This window comes from Hippocampus comes, unplaced genomic scaffold, assembly GCF_001891065.2.
Source record: "Hippocampus comes isolate QL1 unplaced genomic scaffold, H_comes_QL1_v1.1 scaffold261, whole genome shotgun sequence".
NCBI classification, from domain to species: domain Eukaryota; kingdom Metazoa; phylum Chordata; class Actinopteri; order Syngnathiformes; family Syngnathidae; genus Hippocampus; species Hippocampus comes.
This window is the reverse complement of record NW_017805824.1, coordinates 3,580,076-3,603,451: the sequence shown is the minus strand read 5'-3', so window position 1 is coordinate 3,603,451 and position 23,376 is coordinate 3,580,076. Positions and strand designations below refer to the sequence as shown.

Here is a 23,376-nt window from a genome sequence, read left to right as displayed (position 1 = left end):
GATAGAAAAGGACTTGCTAATGGACCTGAAAACTGTACAACAGAGCCACTGAAGTGTTCCTGAGATAAGAAAGGAGAATCGACTTTATTTTCAAATAAGCAGACGCTGTGAGAACTACATTGGTGAGTCAATGAATTTTATTTTACATTTCTTCTTGTCATTTTATTTTGTTAGTGTTAAATTCATGGTGACGAAATAAAATGACAAAGATACAAACATGTATCAAATAAATCTGCTCACCTGCAATTTATAATGGCGCATTGTAGTCACCTTCGTGCACGAAAGTTCTGCTCTTAATTGTGAATGCATACTTGATGGTTTTAAATGCTCTTGAAATTAAGTGCTGCTTGACGAGCCTATACAGTATTGTGTTCATAATATGTGACGTCACTGAAGGCCTAAGGTTGAAATGCACGGCCCGCCACTGAGTGCAACATTAACTTTTCTGTTGAGGGAATTCATATCATCTATTTCTGTGTGTGGTATGCAACACATTGCAGTATTTCAATTGAGTAGAGAAGAAATGAAAAATTAAATATTGATTCAATCGGGGAACGACTGGTTAGCACATCCGCCTCACAGTGCAGAGGTGCAGGGTTAGAGTCCTGCTACGGCCTTCCTGTGTGGAGTTGGCATGTTCTCCCCGTGCCTGTGTGGCTTTTCTCCAGGTACTCCAGTTTCCTCCCACATTCCACAAACATGCATGGCAGATTAATGGAACACTCTAAATCAGGCATGTCCAGCTCCGGGCCTGGAGGGCCAACGTCCTGCCTGTTTTCCAGCTCTCTCGGCTGCAACACACCTGATTCAGATGATCAGGTCATCAGCCAGCTGTGAAGCAGCATTAGAACGATCCTGATTATTTGAATCAGGTGTGTTGCTCCTGGGAGAGCTGGAAAACAGGCAGGACAGCGGCCCTTGAGGACCGACTTTGGACACCCCTGCTCTAAATGGTCGCTAAGTGTGATTGTGAGCCCTGCATAGACGTGTGCCCTGCGATTGACTGTCAACCAGTTCTGACCGAAGACGGTTGGGAAAGACTCCAGCACGCCCGCGACCCTTGTGTGGATAAGAGGATTAGAAAATGGATGGATATTGATTCGACTAAACAGCCACAACCACTTACAGTGTTCAAAGCATTGAGACAATTTCAAGGACGAGTGAATCAGGCCCCAGCTGAGTTTGGACTCATCCTAGTGGCCGCTTATAAAACTACACAAGGCCAACCACCGACGATGATATTTAAAGCTGTGGAAAAATTGAAACAAATGAATGATGTTTTCCTGCTTTTGCTAAATATAGATATTTGTTTGCGTAAAATGAACATTTGTTTTAATCTACAGTACAAACTACTGACTATGACTCCAAAATACAATTCTATTTGAAGAAAATGAAAGGATGTTATTTTGGATTCTTCATCAGAAGAAACAACATAAAGGTAAAAAATCAAATGGAATTGTTATTCGCATCGCATATTCTAAATGCGACACTATGCACACATTATTTTTTTTTGCAGTTTTTTTTTTTTATGGAAAAGGCAGTTGTACATAAACGAAACATATCCATATGAATTGTTTAACAACATTTTAATGATGTTAATCAGCAGTCCATATAGTTTAAGGATTTTGAGATACAACCTCTTACAATGTTGCTAGTGATGTAGTCTACACCGTCATAAATATTCATATAAATTGACAGAACACACTGAAAAAGTACTTCATTGAACCGTTTTTTGTCGTTTTGTTTTTTGCTCATTTTAAATCACAAGACCTCTTTTTTTACCATCGTATATACATAGTGCAAAAAAAAAAAAAAATACACGCTTGTTGTCGATGAACACTTTGATGGATGTGTCAACAAAAAGGCCCACAGGGACAGAGTACCTTTTATTAAACTACAAATACTTTTATGATCCAAATGTGTGACTTGCACAACTGATTTAATTCAATTCTACTTTTTAAAAAATGTCTTTGAGAAGTGTTTATTTTTTTTTTTTTAAATAAACAATGAAAACCTCTTAGTACACTTGTCCTTAAAAGGAATAGCATTAGTAGTGTGAATGAGAGCCGTACTTTAGTAAACAAGGGTCTTTGCTATCTTGATAGTTGTAGTCTGACAATTTCAACACTGGTATGACTGCTTTTTGAATGAAACATCATAGTTTGGAATGGATTACAAACGAGATTAACTGCGGTGTATCAAAACATTACCCAGCCCCGAAAAATACTTCAGTGGAAAGGCCTAAACTAAAGCATGAACTGCGACAGTTTATATGGAACACTGACAGCAACACAGCAAGATCAATATGACAACCCAGTACTGTACACAGATGCTGTTTTGCTTCTTAGAAGTTAAATCCTCTTACATTATCTGAATGCAAAATGGGGGGGGGGGGGCACTTACTCAAAGATAATAAAACACTTCTTACAGACTGATAGGGTAAAGTATCTTCTTTCCTTCCTTCCAACCCCCGTGGATCAACGAGGTTAGGGGGAAGCGCTCACAAGAACACAATATGTACAAAAAGGTAAAGCTCATGAACACAGCAAAGTAAATGTTAAGCTATGTGCCTGTAAACCAACACACCCACACCGAGACGTAAAATGGTCTGCGCTCGATTACAACGGGAGCCTAGCAGTCACATGATCTCTAAAATTTTTCCAAACACTTGCTCCCAGAAATGGAGACTGTCAACTTGGGATGAGGGGAAAATGGAAAAGGTTTGTTCCAATTTCAAGTGTTGCAGGTTACAAGATGAATGTGTGTTTTTTTTTTTAAATGAACCTGCTGCCGCCTGGTCCTCGACCCTCTCCGTGGCATGCGAGTGGTCTGCCCTGACGGATACCTGAGATTAGGGGCCTGATTTACTAAAATGCCAAATAGTGCGTGCTAAATTGCCTGTTCGCTCACTCAGAATGACAAAAGGTGTCATTTTGCTGGAGAAGGGTTTCTCCCAAAACCTGGCAAAATAAAGTGGAGGTGGCAAACCAACACACTACCGAAGTGTAGGAATCTCTCACTCTGATCATGAACTGGATGTATCGGCCATTCTGCAGAACACGGCGCTTCAAACTTGGAACATCACACCATAAAACTGCTGTGGCAGCGACCAGCACCTAATTGTCACGTTGTGTTTCTCTGCATCAGAGTTTTGTCATCGGTAATATGCCATGACTCGTTCTTGGGACTTGCTCCACATCTGCCCTTAGATCAGTCAAAGTGTAGGAGTTAGCATGTGGGCTCCCTCTAGTGATATGGAGGGGTAAAAAACAACCTAAACAACAAACAAATTAAAAATGTTCAAATTCTGTGTTACAATTCCTTAAACTTTTTTTTTAATCCGGTACGGTTAAGTATGTTTAATTTTTTTTTTATTATTTTTATTATCCTGTTTAGGCACAGTGATAAGGTTCATCGATGGACTAATGTTGCAGTGGCTTAAACAAATGGAAAATATACCGTTGCTGTCAGGTGGAAGCCTCGTATGACCAAATATGGTCCAGTTCAGATTTTTTCACAAACCAATGCTATTGTTTGTTCCCCATAGATTTGTTATTTTCATGCATTATTTACCAATTGAGCATGTGGGGAAAACTACTTTTTTGAAGCATTTTAAAACACCACTGCTTCCCTCGCTCTGCAGGAGTCATTATTTACTCTCAAGATTCAGAGTTTATTTAGACAATAATGAGTGATGTATTAAAGGATTTTTGTCTGAGAAGTTGGTTTGAGCGGCAGACTTTGATGTGCATGGATGGAGTTGTATTCTAGCCAAATCAAAGACAGATTGGGGTGTCACAAAAAGAATTTGAATCAGATAATCAATTTTGATTTGAATGTGCGAGTGCCTCAAATGGAACCGAATTGTTCCACTTCTAAAATATGTCAAGATACGTTATCAAATTATCTTTTATTGGAGCGATGTCTTAAGGAAATGCCAAAATGACAGTCGTGAGAGGTTCAATCATGTGTATGTAAAATTATATGCATTAATATTCAGGTTGTCAAAATTCCCGTTTCTGTAACAGTCAAAATAACCCGTTTACATGTGCGAGCAAATAGAGTAACTCCCGTAAGCATGGTCTTTTTGCCCAATTTGCAATATTCCCAATCTCCATCTAAACTGGTCTCAAGTCGATCGCGGAGGGGTGTAGAGGGAAATGAGGTGGTGGTGAGTGTGTGTGTTATTAATATATATTTGAGTTAGTGTACTTTACCCTAAGTATCCTATCAGTTCACAAAAAAAGTATTTATAAAATAAAATAAAAAAGCAGGCCACCTTTAACCTACGGTGACGCATGACCATCATCGCCATGTTTGTTTACCCCTGCTTGTGTATTTCCGGTGCATTGCACGCCAGACACGGTGCGTAAAAATACTTCCTGTACTCAAAAGACCCAAGATTCCTTGTGGATAAAGCATGCGCAGAACACAAACCAAAGTTCCTTTCAACTGAGGTATTTCAATAGTGCGGTGATACGACCAAATATTCGAGTTAGTAAAGGAGTTACTCCAAGGGTGTTTTTCGGGTTTTAAAAAAACTGGAATATGAACCTGTTCCTGTTTTTGCAGGCGTTTACATGGCTATATTCCGGTTTTGAACGGGTTATTGACTTTACTGCATGTAAACAGTCATTGTTGTTGGTGCATAATTGTACATAATAGTGATAGTAAAGTAAAATAGCAACTTGAACAGCGTGGTGTTCAGGTAAGATAGTGTTTTTTGGATTTGCTGAGAAGTAATGATTTTGGAGATGCGAGGATTTTGCCCGACAGCAAATAAACCACTGCCTCGATTTTGATGAACACTTAGGTCTGATATTCAGCGGGTATACTAATGCTGCTCCGGATGGTCATACTTGGTATGAAAAGTTTGAGACCCACTGCCTGAGATTAAGAAGCTCCAATAGTGCATTGCTGAATAGACAATACGCCGCGATAACTTTTGTTTCTGGCTTCACATAAGTGGAAGAGATTGGTTATCAGTTAGTCGATCAGATTCCATGCACACTCAAATGTGGAGTAAATCAGGCCCTAGGTAGCTGCAAGATTAGGTCTGGTGTCAGGCGGTGGAGATGCAAGAACAGCTGCTGGTTTTAGGGGATGAGAACATGTGGCAGAGACCGGAGGGAAGAGGAAGACGGGGAGGAGGAGAAACAATGTCAGGCCGTGACCTCCTTGGCCTCCACCTGCTCTTTGCTCTCCAAGTTGCAATTTGCAATTGCGTCTGAAACAAGGCCTTCCTCGTCCTCGCTTTGTGCTCTCTCCTCCTCATCCTCCTCCTCATCCTCTTCTTCTTCCTCCTCCTCCTCTTCGTCCTCCTCCTCATCCTCCTCCTCCTCCTCTGTACTGTCTTGGCTCTTCCCCAGCTGCATGTTCTCCAGGGTCTTTGAGACCCACGACTCGATGCGGCTGTTGAGGGTGGGCACCTCCATGGAAATGGGTCCGGGCGTGTAGTCCTCCTCTTCCTCGTCCTCCTCCTCTGCCTCCTCCAACATGCCGGGGACCAGGGTGGAGGTGGTGGAGGTGATGGAGGAGTTGAGTGGGCCCCTGCAGCTGCCATCCAGCGAGCCCGTCTCGGTGCTCTGCTGGGAGGCCAGCTCCAAGCGGTCGTCGGCGCGGACCTCATCCCGCTCGCCGTGGGCCTGCGTTGGGAGCGCCGCCCTCTGTGGGACGGCGCTTGTTGGGACTGCCGGGGTCTCATTGTCTCTGTGGGGCGAAACGGAAGGGGAGGGGCCACTTCTTTCGGCCTCCGCTGGCTCCGGCATGTCAGAATTTTCAACCATACTTCTCCAGTTGGTCTCTGCAGTAAGTGGGAAAGGCTTGATGAATGTTTTCTTAGGACAAACACGCATATAAAAACAGACTGGGAAGCAAATTGAGGTACGCCTGCATTTTTTGGGGAGCAATGCGCATGTGAAAATGTGCTCATGACAATGCAATATGTGGTTGGGAAACACTGATACAACAACTTTTCCACCCCAACAAGCTAAAAACGACAACCGCCGTAATAACATAACGGGACAAAAGGGATCTCACCATACTCCTTCTCATTGACCTCCGAGATAGGCTCAGAGATGACGGAGCAAAATGAGGTAGCAGACGCTGCGGAGTGGTTGCGCGAATGCCCCATGTGGTGCGGCACTTTTTTGACGTGTTTCAAAGCCTCCTCTGCCTGCTCCTGCTCCAAAGATGACACCATTTCCTTGTAGGCCTTTCTGGCCTCTTCTGTTAGCGACACGAGGTGGTCAAATAGACGCTGAAAGAGGCAGATGAGAAGATGTACAGTATTCCATTTGATGGAGAACTACCAAATGGAAAAGGAATAGTCCAGGTAGAAACAAAGGCAGGGTATATGAATTCTGTTTTACCTCAGCTCCAGAATAGTTGAAGATGCCAACCACACTAACAGCCACTAGTTTGTTGACGCAGCGCCCGAGCGCTTTTCTGCCCAAAGCAAACACAAACGGGATCCCCTGCTCTCTGGCCATAGCAATTACATTGTACAGAGCTTCATCCAAACCACCTGCAAGACAGCATGCACGCACTGAGTAAGTTTTCCAATACAGTGATGGTACAGCTTGTCCCCGCCTTAAAAGGGGTTTGTAATTGCAGATAGAAAACAAAAAACACCAAGATTCCACTAAATGGCACAAAAGTAGTACATTTATTTGGCCTGAGAACAAAAATAGCAAATAACGGAGGATACGTTTTAAAAAAAGATCAATGAATATGCAAATTGTGGTGGGGGTTCACAGTACGTCCATAGACACGGTTAAAACAATCGGATGAATGTACTGTATTACATTGGGACTGAGCACACAAAGTTAAATCCAGCCTGAATAAGGCACAGAAGAAAATTTGCGGAGAGAGTAAGTTACACATGAGTAAAGAGGAGAAATAAGGGCTGTTGTCAACACAGTTTGAAGACATTTCTCACCTTTGGCTTGGATCTTTTCACAGTTGGGAGAGATAACGACGCACTTGATCTTACGCAGCTTCATGTGCTTGGTGACCTCTCGGAGGCCCATGACGAGGCGGCGTTTAGACTTGGCCTTGTTAGGGTCCTTCTGGGAGAAACGTTCTTGGAAACGGACAAGCTCCTGGAGGAGGAGCGTCACGCTCTCGTCAATCTCCTTGCTCAGCACTTGGTTACAGTACCTGTGGAGGGCAACAAAAATGATATCAGTTTAAATGTAACAATGGCAAGGTTAGGGAAAATAGAAATCACCTCTAATGTCGACAAGATAACCTATAAAAAACCTCCGTACCATAATGCCTAGAAACTGTGATGCTGATTTGCTTTTCTTTGATGTTTGGAATGATCGTTGGCGATTTGGGATACAGTGGCACCTCTACTTACGAACGTCTCTTCAAACTAAATTTTCAAGTTACGAAACGCCTCAACAGGAAAATATTGCCTCTTGTTACGAAAGAAATTTCAAGATACGAATGGTAAAAATACAGTATGGGCTGCTACTCGCAGCTCTGAGTTTCCTGAACGCAACATACTTAGAGCTGCTCTGCCATTGGCTATTACTTCTTCCTGGCATCCCATTGGCTAAGTGGGACCTCTACCGTATGAGTCTGTGTGTAGAAAGAGAGAGATCTGTATCTATGCAATCTTATTGTAACATATTTGTTTTATACTGTGATGCATTTTTAACCTTTAGAAAACATTTTTTGTCTGAATTTTGGGGGGGCTTGGAACGGATTAGGGCATTTAAATAGAAAACGCATCTCTAATTACAAAATTTTCCAGTTCAGAAATTTCTTCCAGAACCAATTCATTTTGAAAATGGAGGTACCACTGTTGTATAAAAGAAATCAAAACACACAACCTTAGGCTTCAAGTTATTGTTCTGATGCTATATTAAGCTGGTGGTCACAGCAAAGGAAGAGGGGGAGCCGAGCCACAGGGCCGTTTGGAGGATATCAATGCAAAACATGCTCGAGAAGGGTGGGCAAGGAGGACAATAGGGCTATAGCAGAAGACACAAAGAAACGTTTGTGGCTACTTGCATACATTTTTGCTGAGAAGGCACAATGTGTCAGACATCTATGACATCCTCTACTATTCACTACTGTACAACGGACAGCCCTTACATAAAAAAATAAATAAATAAATAAAAGATACCCGCTAACTTGTAAATGCTTCTCCAAGTCAAGTCTATTTTTGGGTGTGACAACTATTCGCCAGATTTCAGAAAGGGATCGCGAGAGTGAGTCACTTACTCTCTGAAACGACGACTGTGGATTATTGTGATTGCATTTGAAGCCATTGGACTCCCGATGCCGGAGCTCGAAGGAGAACCCTGTGATACAGGGGTGATGCTGTATGGCGAGTTCTGGCTGGCTGGGGAGAGGGATGTGTCACTGGGTACACTCAGGCCATTTTCTGGAACATAAAGCGAAGCAAGGAACAAAACTGAACTGTATGTAGAGAGCGCTTTAAAACAACCAACGCTGTGTACAAAGTGCTGAACATGGAGCAAAAATAATTCATAGAACAACAAACAATACATTCAAAACAAAGAGAGTAGAAAGCAGTAAAACTAACAAGTCTAATTCCGAGTCAGAAGCCAAAAAAATAAAAATTAGATTTATGATGAGTTTTAAAGATGGGCAACAAGGGACCTTGCCGAACATTCAGTGGGACCAGCAACAAAAAAGGCTCCGCTTAGTTCTTGGTATCTCTAATAATGTCAAGTCCGCAGACTTGAGGGACCGGGCAGGTGCGTAGGGGCGGAGGAGCTCAAAAAGATTCAAGTGGGGCGAGGCCATTTAAAGTTTTAACTGTTGACGAGGATTTCGTATTGGAACAATAAACTATTTATATAATTTTCCCCACCTTCTTGACAGACAGGCTCTTGGGAAAGATCTTCAGTAAAATGTAAACAATCATCCCCATGCTCTTCTTGGCCATGTGACTCTCGGGCCATGCTTGTTTTAACTTTTTTGTCTTCTCTCTCCTTAAGAATAATCTAAAAAAAGAGAAAAACATAGCAGAAATAAACATTGAGAGCAATTGTTGACTTTACGACAGATGCAGTGTCCGGATGAGCGTTCATACTGCAGACGCGTCGCCGACATATCCGGTTTAGATCTATATATGACAGAGGTCGAGGTTGGATTTGAGGAGGAAAAAAAAAAGGAATTGCACTGTTCACACTGCAAAAAAAATGTGTGTTGCATATGGGCAAAAAAAAAATCTGCATTGAGCTACAATGAAAAAGCCTTAAAGGCAAAACCTAAGCAACTAAAAACAGCCATCAGTCACATGCTCCAATACTTTGGCTCATTTGTGTCTGGCTTCACACAAAAGGTGCTCTGTCCTGAGTTATCTAACACATCTAGATACAAATATCATCGAATAAAAGCTGGAATTATGAATTTTGTCTCATATTCATCTTTTGATGTCTTCAGTATACAACAAAAACAAAGGAATTGACCTTGCCGTTCCTATAGTTTTGGAGGGGACAGTATGTATATTGTAAATCTGGCCCATAGTGCCTCCACCACTCCTGAATAATCGAATAACAAGGAATAACCTTTTTGAGAGGTGTTGGTTGCTTGACTTTCGGGATCTCCCGCTCCTTCCCTCGTTTTATACGCGGGGCAGTTGAATCCAGAATGTTAGGGGAGCCCAAGTGTGGTTGAGGATGACCCTTCAACATAGCTGCCAAGCTGCCTGTACTGTGGAATGGCATAGTTGTTCCAACTACGGGAAAATAAAACCAAGTGAGTAGACACCGAAAAAAAAAGGGCAGAATTCCAAGAGAGTCTCCTTCGTGAGCGGTGATGTTTGAATGCTAAACAATCAATTTGGGCTGGGATACCTGCGAAAGATAGCGGCTTGGTGTTGGTGATTTGCTTGGCCTTCATTGCCAGCTGCTGTTTAGCCAAATCAGCTAGCATGTCTCCTAAATCCAGCGTGACAGGAGTTTTGCTCTTCTTGCCAGCTGCTTTGGTGAGAGCCTCCTGTCGAGAGGGAAAAGGAAAGGACAGAATAAGGTCACTCGACGAAAACGGGTAACTCCAGATAAGCATTGAGTTTAGAGTACATTACAAGACCTGTAATTTTTGCTGCTCCATACTAATCTCTGAGTATTCCTGAGCAGTGGCCATAGCAGCAGCCAAAGCCCTCTTCCTCTGGCTCTTGGCCTTCTTGGGAACAGATGTGGTAATTGGGATTGGTGTCTGCACAATGTTGATCGGCGAGTTGTCTGCTAGGTTTTCTAGCTGTGGTAAACAAGAAATCAACAGGAATTGTTTTGTCGCTTGTGAATGGGATCCGCGTGCGTCCGTGCGTCAAGGATGACGATAGAAAACCGTCATCTTTAATTGATTTGAAAAAGCTCTGTTGGAGAGTTGGCTGCTGGTATTCATCCAGCAGCCAACTCGAAGGATAGCCATACCACACCCCACACCCACTCACTTTCTGCGACCAAGATCTGATCGAAGCCACTCCTGCCATCCAGTGGTGATTTATTATACTAAAATCATTCCTACAGCCTCGACACTGACGGAGGAGGTGTGCGAAGCTCTTTATTAAAAATGTTTTAATTAAAAAAAAAAAAAAAACACATCCAAAACCTTTTATATTTTATAAAAAATTTATATTTTGGCACCAAATGATTGGGGTTTTGCAAATGGGGTTGTGTGTTTTGGCATTAAATTAGTAGAAAAAAAATCAATTTATAGTATACAATACTGCCAAAATTCTCGAGCTAAACTTTCTAGAAATTAACCAGACACCCCACTATGCACACTGCATGGCAAAATAAACTAGACTCGACTTAACAGATCAAAACTGGCATTACCGGTACACTGATGTTGACTTTAGACTTTCCAATAATAGTCTATAAGCACACGCTTCACCTACCAGATTTCTATGCAGTTTTGGCTGCATTTGCGTTTGTGCTGAAGGTGCTTCTGCTTTGGAGCAGCGCTGGACCCCACCTCTGGTGGGTAGGTCTGGGAACTCATCCCTCTCATCTTCATCCTTGTAATAAAAAATACATCTTAGGGTAAGAAATAAAAAGGTGAACCAGTGAAATTGTACATTCAGATGATATTTGTTTTCCCACTTCAAAGTAAAGGGGCTCTGGAGTGATCTCGTCACGTGTGACCAGTACTGGCTGCTGTCTTTGTTCCGACTGGTTTGGAAGACCACGCCCAGGACAGGCACTGCGAAAATCCTAAAAACGAAACAGTGTATGTTTAATTCTTTGATTTTTTTTTCTCCTTGCAGGTTGACAAAATTTACCTCATATTTGATTGGAAGGTGTTTTAGCTGCCATGATGTGTGTTTTACATACTTGGCCAATAAATCTGATTCTAATATGTATGCATATAAAAACAGACACAATCACACACAATAATGATCCAAATTTACCTAATCTGTGATCTTATCAATGCAAACAAGGAAATCCATTGGTCTTTACTGTACCGTTGAGCTGTTACTCTGTTCGGTATTCTTCCTCTGGTCTGCTCTGTGGAAATTTACCCATGTACCTGCTAGTAGACACAAAGAATCACAATGCTGGTAACTGAATAAACTATAGTAGATTACAGATTGCATTGTAAATAACTGTTTATAATTGAGTCCATTAAAACAAGGGAGCCCTAACACTACGGACACATGGTTAATTCATCACAACTTTGATTTGAAGTCAAGATGGCGCCCGAGTAGGCAGCCGTCAGCAAGTGCTCTCATGAGCCTTGCTTTTTTTGTTGTTTTTGTGTTTGTTTTGTCACTTTGTGTTTGTTGTTACGTCGTGTGGACCTGATGTGGACTTTTTTCAGCATTTTTTGGCCACGACATTCATCAAGGAGGAGACTCTGTGCTTGGTGGTTGCGCCTTCTCGGCAGCATGGGTATACCAGCACTGTTTTTGACTGGGAGGAATGTCGGCGCCAGTTGCTGGACAGTCCCGGGGCGCTTGTGTCTTGTGCCTGTAATGGGCAGCATTTTTCACAGCCCCGCTTTGTTCAGCGGAGAGATCGGTGCTGATGAACGGTCTGCAGCTGGATGGATGCATGGCTTGAGGAGCCGACAATGAGAAGGAAGGAGCGTTAGCGCGGAGCGCCGATGCGGATGTGGAACCGGGAGTCGCGGCATGGAGTTGAAGCGGATTACGTGGAACAGGAGAAGTGAACTAATCTCTTTTTGTCAATGGACGCTACAGCTTCGTGTTTGCTTTCAAAACTTAGCTTGTAGCAGACATGTGCACATTTTCAGCATGGCGTCTTTGATCCACTGGTAAAAGGACACTCTGATCCTCTCCTCTTTCGTCTATAACTGCTTCAGACAACAAAGTGTATGCAGGAAAGTGGTGAAGATTGCACAACTGTCTGTGTCCTGTGTGTCGTGTTATTTTTGTTATTTTGACTTCAGGATGACGCCGCGAGAGTGGCTGCCTTTCCAGCGGCTCCTTTGCTGCTGTGAATACTCTAATTGCCCCACGGGGATAAATAAAGTTTTCTGAAACTGAAACAACAGCTGTGTTAAAAATTCCACCTCTATAAGACAACCTTTATTTGTCTCACAAAGTAGAAATTCGCAATTTGCAGCAGCAAAATGTTGAAGGGAAGAACGTAGAAAAACAAAGTAATTGCATGCAGAAAATAAAATTAATGTGATGAACTGTACACAGTACAGAATGCAATATAAACATAAAATATAAGATATAAGCAGAAGGACAATGGTGTTCACTTTTCCCCTTTCATGTTGCAAAATAAATCAAATTTTATATACAGTCCCACCCAACCAGAAACACAGTTATTCATATACAAGCTGAACATAATTATCTTGGTAACAGTAGAAATTTTTTCAACTACTGAATTGGATCTTATTAGATGCCAAAGAAATGTAGTCATAAGAGCAGAACTTGAACTTACTTGTCATTACACCAGTCTCAACTCCCTAAAGGCAAAAAAGACAGATCACGGAATTAACATATAATAGTTGAATTTGATCATAGTTGATAATGCTTACTTTAATAATTTTACTACACTTGCATTTGGAATACTATAAACTTGATTGATCTGAAAAAAATGTAAGGCCTGGATAAAAAATAATTAGAAATGCTACTGAACTGAAATATACAATGACTATGCCTACTAAGTCAAGTCAAGCCTCCAAAATCCAAAATAGTTGAGACAAAAAAAGAAAAGTTGCCATACTGTGGATGATGCGGAGTTCTCTGCTGTTCGAGGTGTTCCTCCTGCTGCCTGTTTATGTTTGGGGCTACAGTATCCACTGTCGCTGTCTATGTCAGCTTCACTGGTGCCCCGATCGCTGTAGCTTTCGGCTGCATTGGATGCCCCTTGCCTCTTCGTTCGGTTCTTCCACGGTAGTGGACTGGCTGGCTCCCCAAAAAAATGCCCGGATACCTCACCTGGGAAATCTTAACGATGAAGTATCAGATTAGACAAATACATTAATCCAATCTTGTGATACAAATACTATCACAACACTTCATGAGTTATTCCATCACCAATATGATATAGCTGGACAAATAGTACAGTTCAGAGTCAAAACATCACCAACTGTCCAGATGGAAAGTCTGATTCATCGTCCATTAGGTGAGGCGTAGCCTGCTAATTAACAAACCTGCTATTGCTCACAGCTCATTTGCGTTTTAGAGAGTGCTCTTGCAGTTTAGCCGTCAATATGTTAAACTGGTTTGGTATCACTATAAAGTGCCTTTGGGGTCCTCATCAGAATCACTCTGTCCGTCTTCATGAAATGTAGCAGACTATAACTTTTTTTCCCCCCCCCTAATGGTTGTACGTGATTCTGGCATGTCCCACACAATGCTCTTCTAACTGGTGCTATGTCTCTCTCAAATGCCAGTTGAACCAAGTGGACCTTTAATTTTATAGAGAAATGTCTCCTTCTGGTCTGAAAACGTTTTTTTTTTTTTTTTAATTTTGGCTTTGTTTTAATCTTAATCCCACTGTTCCTGTTTTGAACAGATTTACAGAGAAAAAAATAGATTGATTAATCGATCGACACACTGACAAATAGATTGATAGACATATGTTTGGGCCAAAAGTCAAGTGGTGGGAACTCATTTGGGAGCATTCATTGTGATAAATAAAAAAAAAAAAAATCTAAATCAAAATAATAATGACATTTTCATCGACATACAACAGCTGTTTACTTTCACATCATGGCTTGCACAGACGAAGATAACCAAACTGGAATTTCTACATTCCCGTTCTGTTTTGAAACCCAATTGTTTGCATCCTCAACCTGTACAACCAGATGCTGCGGTTACTGGCAGTGAGCCGACCTTCCTCACTAAAATGAAAGTAAAATGCTTTGGGTCAAAGAAAATCTTTTGTGAAACGGTACCATCTTCTACTGCTTCATTAAACAGGTAAAATAAAAGTTGAACATTTAGGTGACATTGTATTTTTTTTACATCCTTACAACACTCCAGGAGAAATATGTGTACCTGTCTGCTGGGCTGCATCCACCAGTAGTACTTTCTTTGTCCAACCATCATGACCAATGTTGCACACTTCCTTCTGCATAGCCAAAGTTCTGTTTGGGGGGCGGCGGCCCCTTGCTGGCTGGCAAACACCTAAATGTTGCTGTTTTACATGACAGTGAGGAGAAGACTGTTATGCTGTAATATGACCATCTTCAACATGAGAATGAAACAATACAGTGGCACAGAAACATCAAACTGCTTAGATATGGTCTATAATTCTCTTTATAATCTCCTGAGACAACGCTCTCCTTTGCTTTCTCTGGGCATGTTTAGTGTGTTTACACACCATGTCTCCAAAGAGCACAGTGACTATTTGTCAACCTTTAAATAGGCTGACTATGTGCTTACAAGTTTGAAGACACCTGTAATGCCAATTAGAGGACACATCTTGTTTGAACATGTCCCAATAGTCAAATTACACTCATCAACAGCAAATTTTAATCAGAGCTGGCTTTACGTCTCCCTCAACGTGTTTTTGATGTTGATTTAAAAAAATGTCATCACTGTCATCAGGCTTTTGTGACATCTTCATTGTTTTGGTTTTAAATGTGACCTACAAAAGATCCGGTTTCCTCCCACATTACAACAACATCCACGGCAGGTTTATTGATCACTATAAATTGCCCAGAAGTGTGATTGTGAATGTGAATGGTTGTTTGTCTGTGTGCGCCCTGCGATTGGCTGCCAACCAGTTCAGTGTACCCCGCCTAGTGTCCGCTCGTGAGGATATGAAAATGGATGGATGAATATTAGTCCAGTATTTTTTTTTCTTTAACAGAGGGATACCGACACTTTTGTCTACGTGTGTATACGACGAGTGAAAGAGTAAACCAATTTTACCTTTGGTGTATTAGGTCGAAGCATGCCTCTCCCTCTGTGATTCGCTATCCCGTATGCCGTCCCAAGAGGCAGAGGCCTTTCGCCAACATCTGCAGAGACTGGATTAACAACCCCAGGCTGCACTGGCCCAGCATAAGTGCCAGGAAATGGCTGGTAGAAGCCCATCATAGGGGGGCACGGGGCAGGCATTATCTGGTAGTAGGCATAGTCATTGGACATAGGTGGCTGAGGGGAAGACATGATTGGGTATGCTAGGTAAGGACCACCGGGGCCGGGGTTAGGCTGATGCCAGCGCAGGTCCCCTCCATTGTACAGTGGCTGATGCTGCCTGTAAAGAACAAGAGAAGAATAATTTATACTCTGACAACAGTCTGTTTACAAAACCTTGAAATCTCACCGCTACCGTTTAAATGAATTTTTTGAGCGCATATTGTATGTCCAAAAAGTTCTGATGTAAACAGAATCACGAACACAAACCTATTTTGACAACAATTTGCAGCCAGTATATTGTCAGTATCGTATCATTAGTGTAACACTGCCCAGAAACCTTTGCACACATTTTTTTTTTATTAATGTTTTCAGAGAAAAAGCAATTGGCCATGTAGCATTACAATGATGGCATAGTCAGCAATTGCAATAGGTAAAGTATATATTTGGCACTACTTTATGGCATCTTGATGGTTCTGTTATATGGATTCATTCACTGATGGGTTTTTTTCTTTATGTCTGTTTTAGACAGATAGATTTCTGTCTTTTTTTGTGATGTTTCTTCAAATGCAACTTGTGCGAGGGAAAAAGTAATGTAGAAATACATTTTTTCGACTCTCGTGAACCAGCTACTAATAGCACATGTTGTCTAACTTACTTTTTATCATGAAACTTAATACAGTAGTTGCTTTTTTTATAGTTGTGAAAGGGGTCACAGAAGTGGCAAAAAAAAAAAAAATAAAGACACTGGCTTTTATAAACTAGCACCTCTCTGTTCGCAACCATATTAGTGTAAGCAGTGCATGTCGGTAGGGATGCAGAAAATGTGGAAGCCACTTAAAAAAAAAAAAAAAAAAAAAAAAAAAAAAAAAGGGGGAGAGAAATGGTCCAGACAAATTTAGTTGAATTCATTGAAATCCATTAGTTGCACACCAAGAGGCAGCAACTATGGAACCTACTAAAAAAAAAAAAAAAAAAAAAAAAAAAAAAATCCAAGAATGGCAAATCCAATCGAATCAAGGAATGAAAGCGATTAATCGCCCAGCCCAAGTATATACTCTACAATTATGAGTTGATTCTGAACATGAAATGCACACATTAAACAAGAAAATTCAACAAATTTAAGATGTTTTTCAGAGGGGAAAGGCCTCGAGAGGGATGGATGCATCTGTGGCACCAAAATGAAGTACTGTACATGATGGGTTGTTAAGATGGTGCGGTCATGCTACAGAAAGGTTTGCCATTTTAACAACCAACCTGCTATAGCAGTCAGTCATTTCCTTGCATTCAAATAGTGCGGAAGGAAACAAAGGCGCTGATGTGTGCAGGATATAGAAGGGGCCAATGGAAACTGGATGTGGTGCCATGTCCACTTGGGACCTCCGAGGCGGTGGTATCTATTTGTTATGACACGATCCTAAAATTAACCACTCCAACTCAACAAATAAATTGTTGAAGCAAAGTACTGCTGTCAAACTTATTTTCAAAACGGAGTTTAGTGCAACCATATAAATGCGTAAAGTCTTTCACATAACTGCATTAGAGGTTGCTATGAACCATCTCAGCAAATATTTTCAAAACAGGAAAACATACTGTCCATCCTGAAAATGGAAAAGTCACCAAAAGAGATTCCATAACAACACAGGTACCCAAAGTTGAAGGAAAAGTCAAGAGAAAGTTGGACACCTTATGAAGTTTTTTTTTTTTTAAACACAAAAACAAATAACACACAAGAAGGCTGTTTAATGTCTTTTTCTCATGGGTGCACTTAACTAGAGACAGCAAGGACAATGATGTTGGTGGAGAGGTCTGCTCACATACTGCAGCAGAGGCAGAACAATGACGGGAGGGGAGAAAAAGTCAGGAAACGGAGCGAGACTAGTTTTCATGAGAGGATTCTTCCCATCCAAAAGGTATTGGCTACTCCACGTGCAATTCACATTCGGCTATGAGTCAGAGCAAGATGCAAGCTCCACAAATTATGCAAATGCGGTGCGGTATATTAATTAGCGGGTTCATTTCCCTGCCTGTGACACTGACGGTACCTGTTGGGTTGGTTCTCCTGAACAAAAGGGTAGCAGGTGATGAGGTAACTTGGTATAGGAGTAGTTTCCACCCCTCCGCTGGCCCCTCCTATGCCTCCGCCGCCTCCTCCTCCCAGCTCTCCAGACAAACTCATGCTGATCAGGGATCCTTCGAGACCTTTCCTCTGGGGGATGAACGGTTCCACTTCGGCGGAAAGTTTCACATCCTGTAAAAAGTGAAGCAGGATTATTTTTGGAGTGTGAGCAGCAGAACCAAATTAGCCATTAAATAAGGCAATTAGATGACAATTAAAAGTTCACTCTGAAGGCTGGGTTATTCTGATCAAAACACAGTGTTTGGAGCCCAGCCCTGCCGCGAACATCAAAATTAGCCAAGTACCGGTAATTGGTGCCTCCCTCAAAAGGCTGATTACTAAAGATGTCAGAAAACGGTAGTTAAGCTCTACTTTTCTCACAGACAGGGCTACGGTCTGACTAAATGAAGCTCCTGCCCTCGCTTCAACATAGTTCTAAGAAATCGCAAATATTGGGTGGAACACCGTTCTCTTATCAGCTATAACTGCACACGTTATTAAAATAGATATTCATGAATAAATAAGTGTGCAGGTGTACAGACTGCAGTTTCAATACGCTGTACATCTTGGGTAAAATATATGTTTGACTTTTTTTTTCTTCAAGCCATAGACATGATCTGAGGATGTTCTTGATTGGTTCAAAGAATACACACAAATTCAAGAATTAAGATATCGATCAATCAAATATTTGTGCCTACGCAAGTTCACTAAATGAGGCCCAATGACAGCATTCATTGATGAAATCCAAACTCCATCATGGTGCCAGAAACTCTATCCGCTCCACCAGCCGATCACCAGCATGCTTACAGTTGGTTATAAATAGACCTAATGTCGGCAAACATGTAATTACCGTGGAACCCCTGATAATGTTAAAAAAAATACAAAGATAAGTGCTACAAACATCGAACAAAACGCAGACGCAAGGCACAGCTTCAACATGAAAAAAGAAAAAATTCAACAGCAGAAAAACATGTTTGTGGGAAGTTAACTCAAGTAAGCAGACGCATTTTTAGTGATGAACTTCCTTCTACACTTGTGGGGCAAATAATTACGTTGAAAAAATAGACACTGCAGTTTTCGCATTACACTTTTGTTACTTGAAGTTAGTGTTTGAATATGAAAAAGGTAGAGGGTTTTATTTTTAGTTGCAATGGGTAATTTTACATATGTGTCAGAGTTGAGAATGTTGTATGTATGTACACAACGGAATTTGTAGTTCATTGAGATTTTAAGTGGTTCCGGGTTTTTTTCAGGTTACATTCGTTAAGGTCTGTGGGAATAGCTATTTTATTTCATTTCTTCATGTGCCCCAAACGCCGTCTGGGCACTTGTGGAATGATTGCACCTCATCTGCAATTTTTAACTGCTACATTAGCTCTGTCTTTTCCATCAAGACGTATGCCACACATTTTGGGGTCAGGCTTCTATGATTACATCGACTGGGTATTCAGAAAACAACTGCATTTGACATTTTCTAGAATTTTTCACAGATTTAATCAATTTATGAGTGTCCATTTCTGGCAAAGTGTAATAGACAGATTGGGTTGAAGTATTGGTTCAAAAAAAAAAAAAAAAAAAAAAAAAACTTTAAAAACATCATCCTCCGTGTTCTTTCTCCTCTGTCCAAGATCGACAATTAAAAAGAGGGGTGAGCGAGTTCAGCAAACAAAGAGGCTTCCTAATTTCTCTCAAACAGTGCTTGGGATTTACAGTGAAGTCTGTGCATGTAACACAGACATCTATTGTGTCCCATGACACTTGGCGCTGGGTGGTTGATTTCCCCCTCCACTTCTCCCTTCACACGTCCACAAATGTCATCTTGTCTAAATAGAAATGTAGCAGATTACGCCTGGATAGCCAATTCACCAAAACCAAACAGCAATGCTGACTCTCAAGAGGCAGGATATGGCTGCAAGTGATTGTTTTGTAGTGGTAAAATAAAAAATAAAAAAAGCCTGTAGCGTTAGTTGCAGGTTCAGGGTCGGGGAACCTCTGGCAGTTGAGCATCAGATTGAACTTGTAACTCTGAGAACAAAACTCAGATAAGTCTTTTAGAAGAAAAAAAAGCCTCAAACACCAAACCTAATATAAATAATATGAAAGAAAAGTTTATTTCAAGTGGCTTAATATATTTTGATACATTCAGTTGGACTTAAACACTGAAATGGCACTGATCGGAAATAGGCCACCATAGCAGGCTGTGACAGGATTAAGTCTGAGGGGATACAGCAATACCGGATAAGCTAATTACACAGAAAGGAAGCGCGTATAAGACCACAAATGCGCAAGTAGTGAAACTGGAATTTAGAACTCACAGGTGATCATTGGAATGTGGCATTGTTTTGAACGGCTCCAAGAGGACAAAACCATTAATTGACTGTCAGTGTGTGTGCGCATGCGTGTCAGTTAGTGAGCGTGTGAAGAATAGCTGCAATTGTTAAAGTTGCATTGAGGTCACAGGCAGATGTGCATCCTTTGGGAGTGGTGGAGCCAAAGCAGATAGACAGCGATCAACTGCAGCTTTTGTTTCGTGAGAATTAAGCATCTTCGTGCTATACAAGTGTCATTTATTATTCCAATTATTAGTGAATGTCATTGTTAACACTGCACACATGCATGTTGTGTGTCTGTGCTGACTATGGTGGGTGCACTGGAGCGACTATTGAAAGCGATTCAAGATTCAAGATGTTTGTCATGCGCACGGTAAAACAGCACTGCAATGGAATTCTTACTTCCTCCGTTTATACAAAGAATATAAAAATACGAAGAAAAAAATTACCGGTATAAACAACAAACAATAAATAATGACATAAGAACAATTTTAGCACATTATCAATATCCATGCACTAGTACATGCTGTCCTCAATCGTATTAGGCCAATTCAGCGCGCTAGTAGAACAACATGTTGTCTCGTAGAATTTTGTGTGACTTGTAGTATTTGTACCACATTGCTGGCAACTAGTGCAATTTTCCCCTCACTAGTAGTAACGCATAACAGTTATCCTGCTAGTATCCCAAAGTTATCCTACTAGTGAGCAGAAATGTCATAAAATGGTGGAAAAATAACATTACTTGTTCTACTAGTGTGTTGAAGTGAACTACTAATGAAGACAAAGAGCATACTAGAAATGATTAATTGCAGAACTCTGTACTTCTGATTGACCGCTTTGATTAATGGCCAGGTCTTAAAAACACTTAATAAGCACATTCACACATGACCTGCGACCGTCAGTCACAATTGATGCACTCAGCAGAATGCAGACTAGCGAACAGTTAGCCAGTTAACTGTCAGCTGCTAAACTCAGCTCACAACTCACTGACTCCCACATCACTCGCCAGGCCAGGCCTCACCGTTGAAAGACATACACCAAAAGTCTCAGGTATAACAGTGAATACCCGGTACTGTTTATTGACCGATTGTTTGTTTATAATTATTCAAGGATTAAATAAAAAAAGGTAAACAATATCACACAAGAGGGATTGATAGTCACCAAGCTTTTTTAAAGTGACCCAACTTCTTGGGCACTAATTAATGCTTACTTATTAAGACTACTACTGGTAGTTTGACATTCACTTCTGAGTTTGCTTCAGGTTCAACTACATATACATTACAGGTCATTTGTCCAATAGCCGCTATGATTATTTTTTTTCTCGAATAAAGTGGCTATTTTTTCCCCTCAATAAATTGATTCAAATTCAGTAACTGGTTTGATCATTATTTTCCAAAGTAAAATCTGATGTCTAAAAATGTCTTATTGTCACCCTCTTAAAATAATGGCCAGTCAAATTTTGACACCCCCCCCCCCCAAAAAAACGATTTATTCATTTTTGCCTTAAACTTCTCCCGATGGAGGTCACCACTGGTAAGATTGGCTTGACTTGAGGCCATTTATTTCGGAAAGCGACACTATTTTGATCAAACACAATTATAAAAGGCTGTTGTTATAAAGGACTAAATAGGAGCATATTGACAGTCTAGAGGCGGAAATTGTTCAAAATGATTATTCGCTTATTAAAACAGTTAATTTGATGATTAGTTCACAATTACTGGATTAATTTTGGACATCTCTAAATCAATGGGGTCATCAGTAGAAAAATCAATTCTAGAAATAACTGTTTCGTGGAGCCCTAGTACGAATAACAAAGTAGTAAATAGTAGCAAATCAACATTAAGGTGCATATCCTTGATTCAGAATAAATGCTCAAATCAAAACTGTCCGCACATTTATTTCATATGAAGGATATCAAAACCGTTTAAGCATTTATTTGATATCATTGAAATCCATGTTAAGGTCATACTAGAAGTGCAAAAATTGTTCTCATAGTCGAAAGAACATCACTAGATGAGTCTTTGTTTTCATGTACCCTAGACGTTTTACCAGTGCAACAAAATGTCCTACTTGTGAAAACAAAGAGCATAATGGACCTCTTAAATTGGATATCAAAGGTTAAATGCTCTCTTCTACATGATGTTGATACATCTGATAAGTCATAAGTATGACGTAAGGTAAATTATTCCAGCATGTTTTGTTGTCATTCGCTCAGAAAAGCACACCACACCTTGTGATGAATACTGGCACGCCGAATGCCTCTGCCCTCGTCTCACACACACGCACGCACACGCACACGCACACACACGGGGCAGCGGAATGTCATCAATGCTGGAGAACCAGACATTCTTCTTCACGTTACCTATGAAACCTCAGCGCCTCACCTAAAAGCACTCTCACGAATTATGGAATGGTACCATGAGAGTTCCTTCTGCGTCAATCGGGAGTGAACATGCGAATTGTCGCTCAGCTGTTGCTGCTTCTAAGCGTCGTTCAGTGACAGCTGAGATGTTTTGGCTCATGTAGCCACAAGCCGAGTTAGCGTCAACATAGACGTCGCTTCTCATCGCAGAAGGCAAAGATGAAAATGTATCGAACTTAACAGGTATCCTTCAGAGGCGACACATAACACACTAAACTTGAGACGTAGATAAAACCAACAAACAAAGAAAAAAACAACAACACGAAACAATTATCAATGGCTGATAGCCGTTACGTGACAAAAGCCGTTGCCGTTAGCTTTCCTGACGATGCTAGGCAATATCTGCTGAACTGCCCATCTCAAAACAACGTGCGCTTTAAATGCGTCTGACTACACATATCGATTAAGCAAATTTCAACATGAGAGGGCGTAATTTAGCAACGTGAATTACCTTAATGTCACTTGCATCCATGTCAGTCACCGACGCGGCGACTGTCCGTCACTGACCCCACAGTGGACGTCAGGATGTGGGCCTTTTTATCTTCTTCATGGTGATTAACAACAACAATCCCCAAAGGTTCAATAAAGTGTACACTCGGATCTGACTGAACGTACAAACGGGCTTTCAGGTGGAGAAACGTCCGTTCGCTGTGCGTTAACTCGAACCGTTGGCCACTTGCTAACAGCGACTAAAGCCCAAGCCGACTCTCCAGTGGAAACGGGAGTCACCTGAGCGGAAGGAGTTGGGGCCCAGCCATGCTCCCATTGGCTGGAATACGCTACGCGTCCGACGCGTCATTGAGGCATGCTCGCTTTATTACGTGACGTCATACAAGCAAGGCATGATGAAGGTAAAAGGTTCACACCCCCCTGTTCAAATGGCAGGTTTTTGTGATATTAAAAAAGGGACGAATTTAAATATGTTTGAACTTTTCCACTATTATTAACGCAC

At 41.2% G+C, this 23,376-nt stretch overlaps 1 protein-coding gene across 2 annotated transcripts; it reads right to left on the bottom strand.

Moving 5' to 3' along the window:
- Positions 1-4,324: 4,324 nt before the first annotated feature.
- On the bottom strand, positions 4,325-23,162 carry secisbp2l (SECIS binding protein 2-like). Of its 2 annotated transcripts, none has more exons than XM_019886828.1 (18): positions 22,876-23,162; positions 17,599-17,804; positions 15,347-15,674; positions 14,468-14,606; positions 13,188-13,411; positions 12,903-12,927; positions 11,453-11,520; positions 11,091-11,201; positions 10,886-11,005; positions 10,075-10,242; positions 9,840-9,981; positions 9,552-9,721; positions 8,852-8,984; positions 8,236-8,398; positions 6,941-7,161; positions 6,372-6,526; positions 6,040-6,259; positions 4,325-5,803 (listed from the first exon to the last, which is right to left on the bottom strand). In XM_019886828.1, exons 1-18 carry the CDS (start codon positions 22,894-22,896, stop codon positions 5,163-5,165), a joined length of 3,255 nt encoding a protein of 1,084 aa, XP_019742387.1. In that variant the 5' UTR covers positions 22,897-23,162; the 3' UTR covers positions 4,325-5,162. The 2 variants fall into 2 exon arrangements, with proteins under 2 accessions (XP_019742387.1, XP_019742388.1); XM_019886829.1 differs by having other exon boundaries at positions 11,453-11,517.
- Positions 23,163-23,376: the final 214 nt, after the last annotated feature.

Excerpts from the sequence above, each read along its gene's own strand:
- secisbp2l (XM_019886828.1), bottom strand. The coding sequence starts at position 22,896 with ATGGATGCAAGTGACATTAAG. Across the intron at positions 9,982-10,074 it reads TGGAGCAGCAAAAATTACAG|GAGGCTCTCACCAAAGCAGC; the intron begins GTCTTGTAATGT and ends CCCTCTCGACAG. Across the intron at positions 9,722-9,839 it reads CAAGCCGCTATCTTTCGCAG|TTGGAACAACTATGCCATTC; the intron begins GTATCCCAGCCC and ends ATTTTCCCGTAG.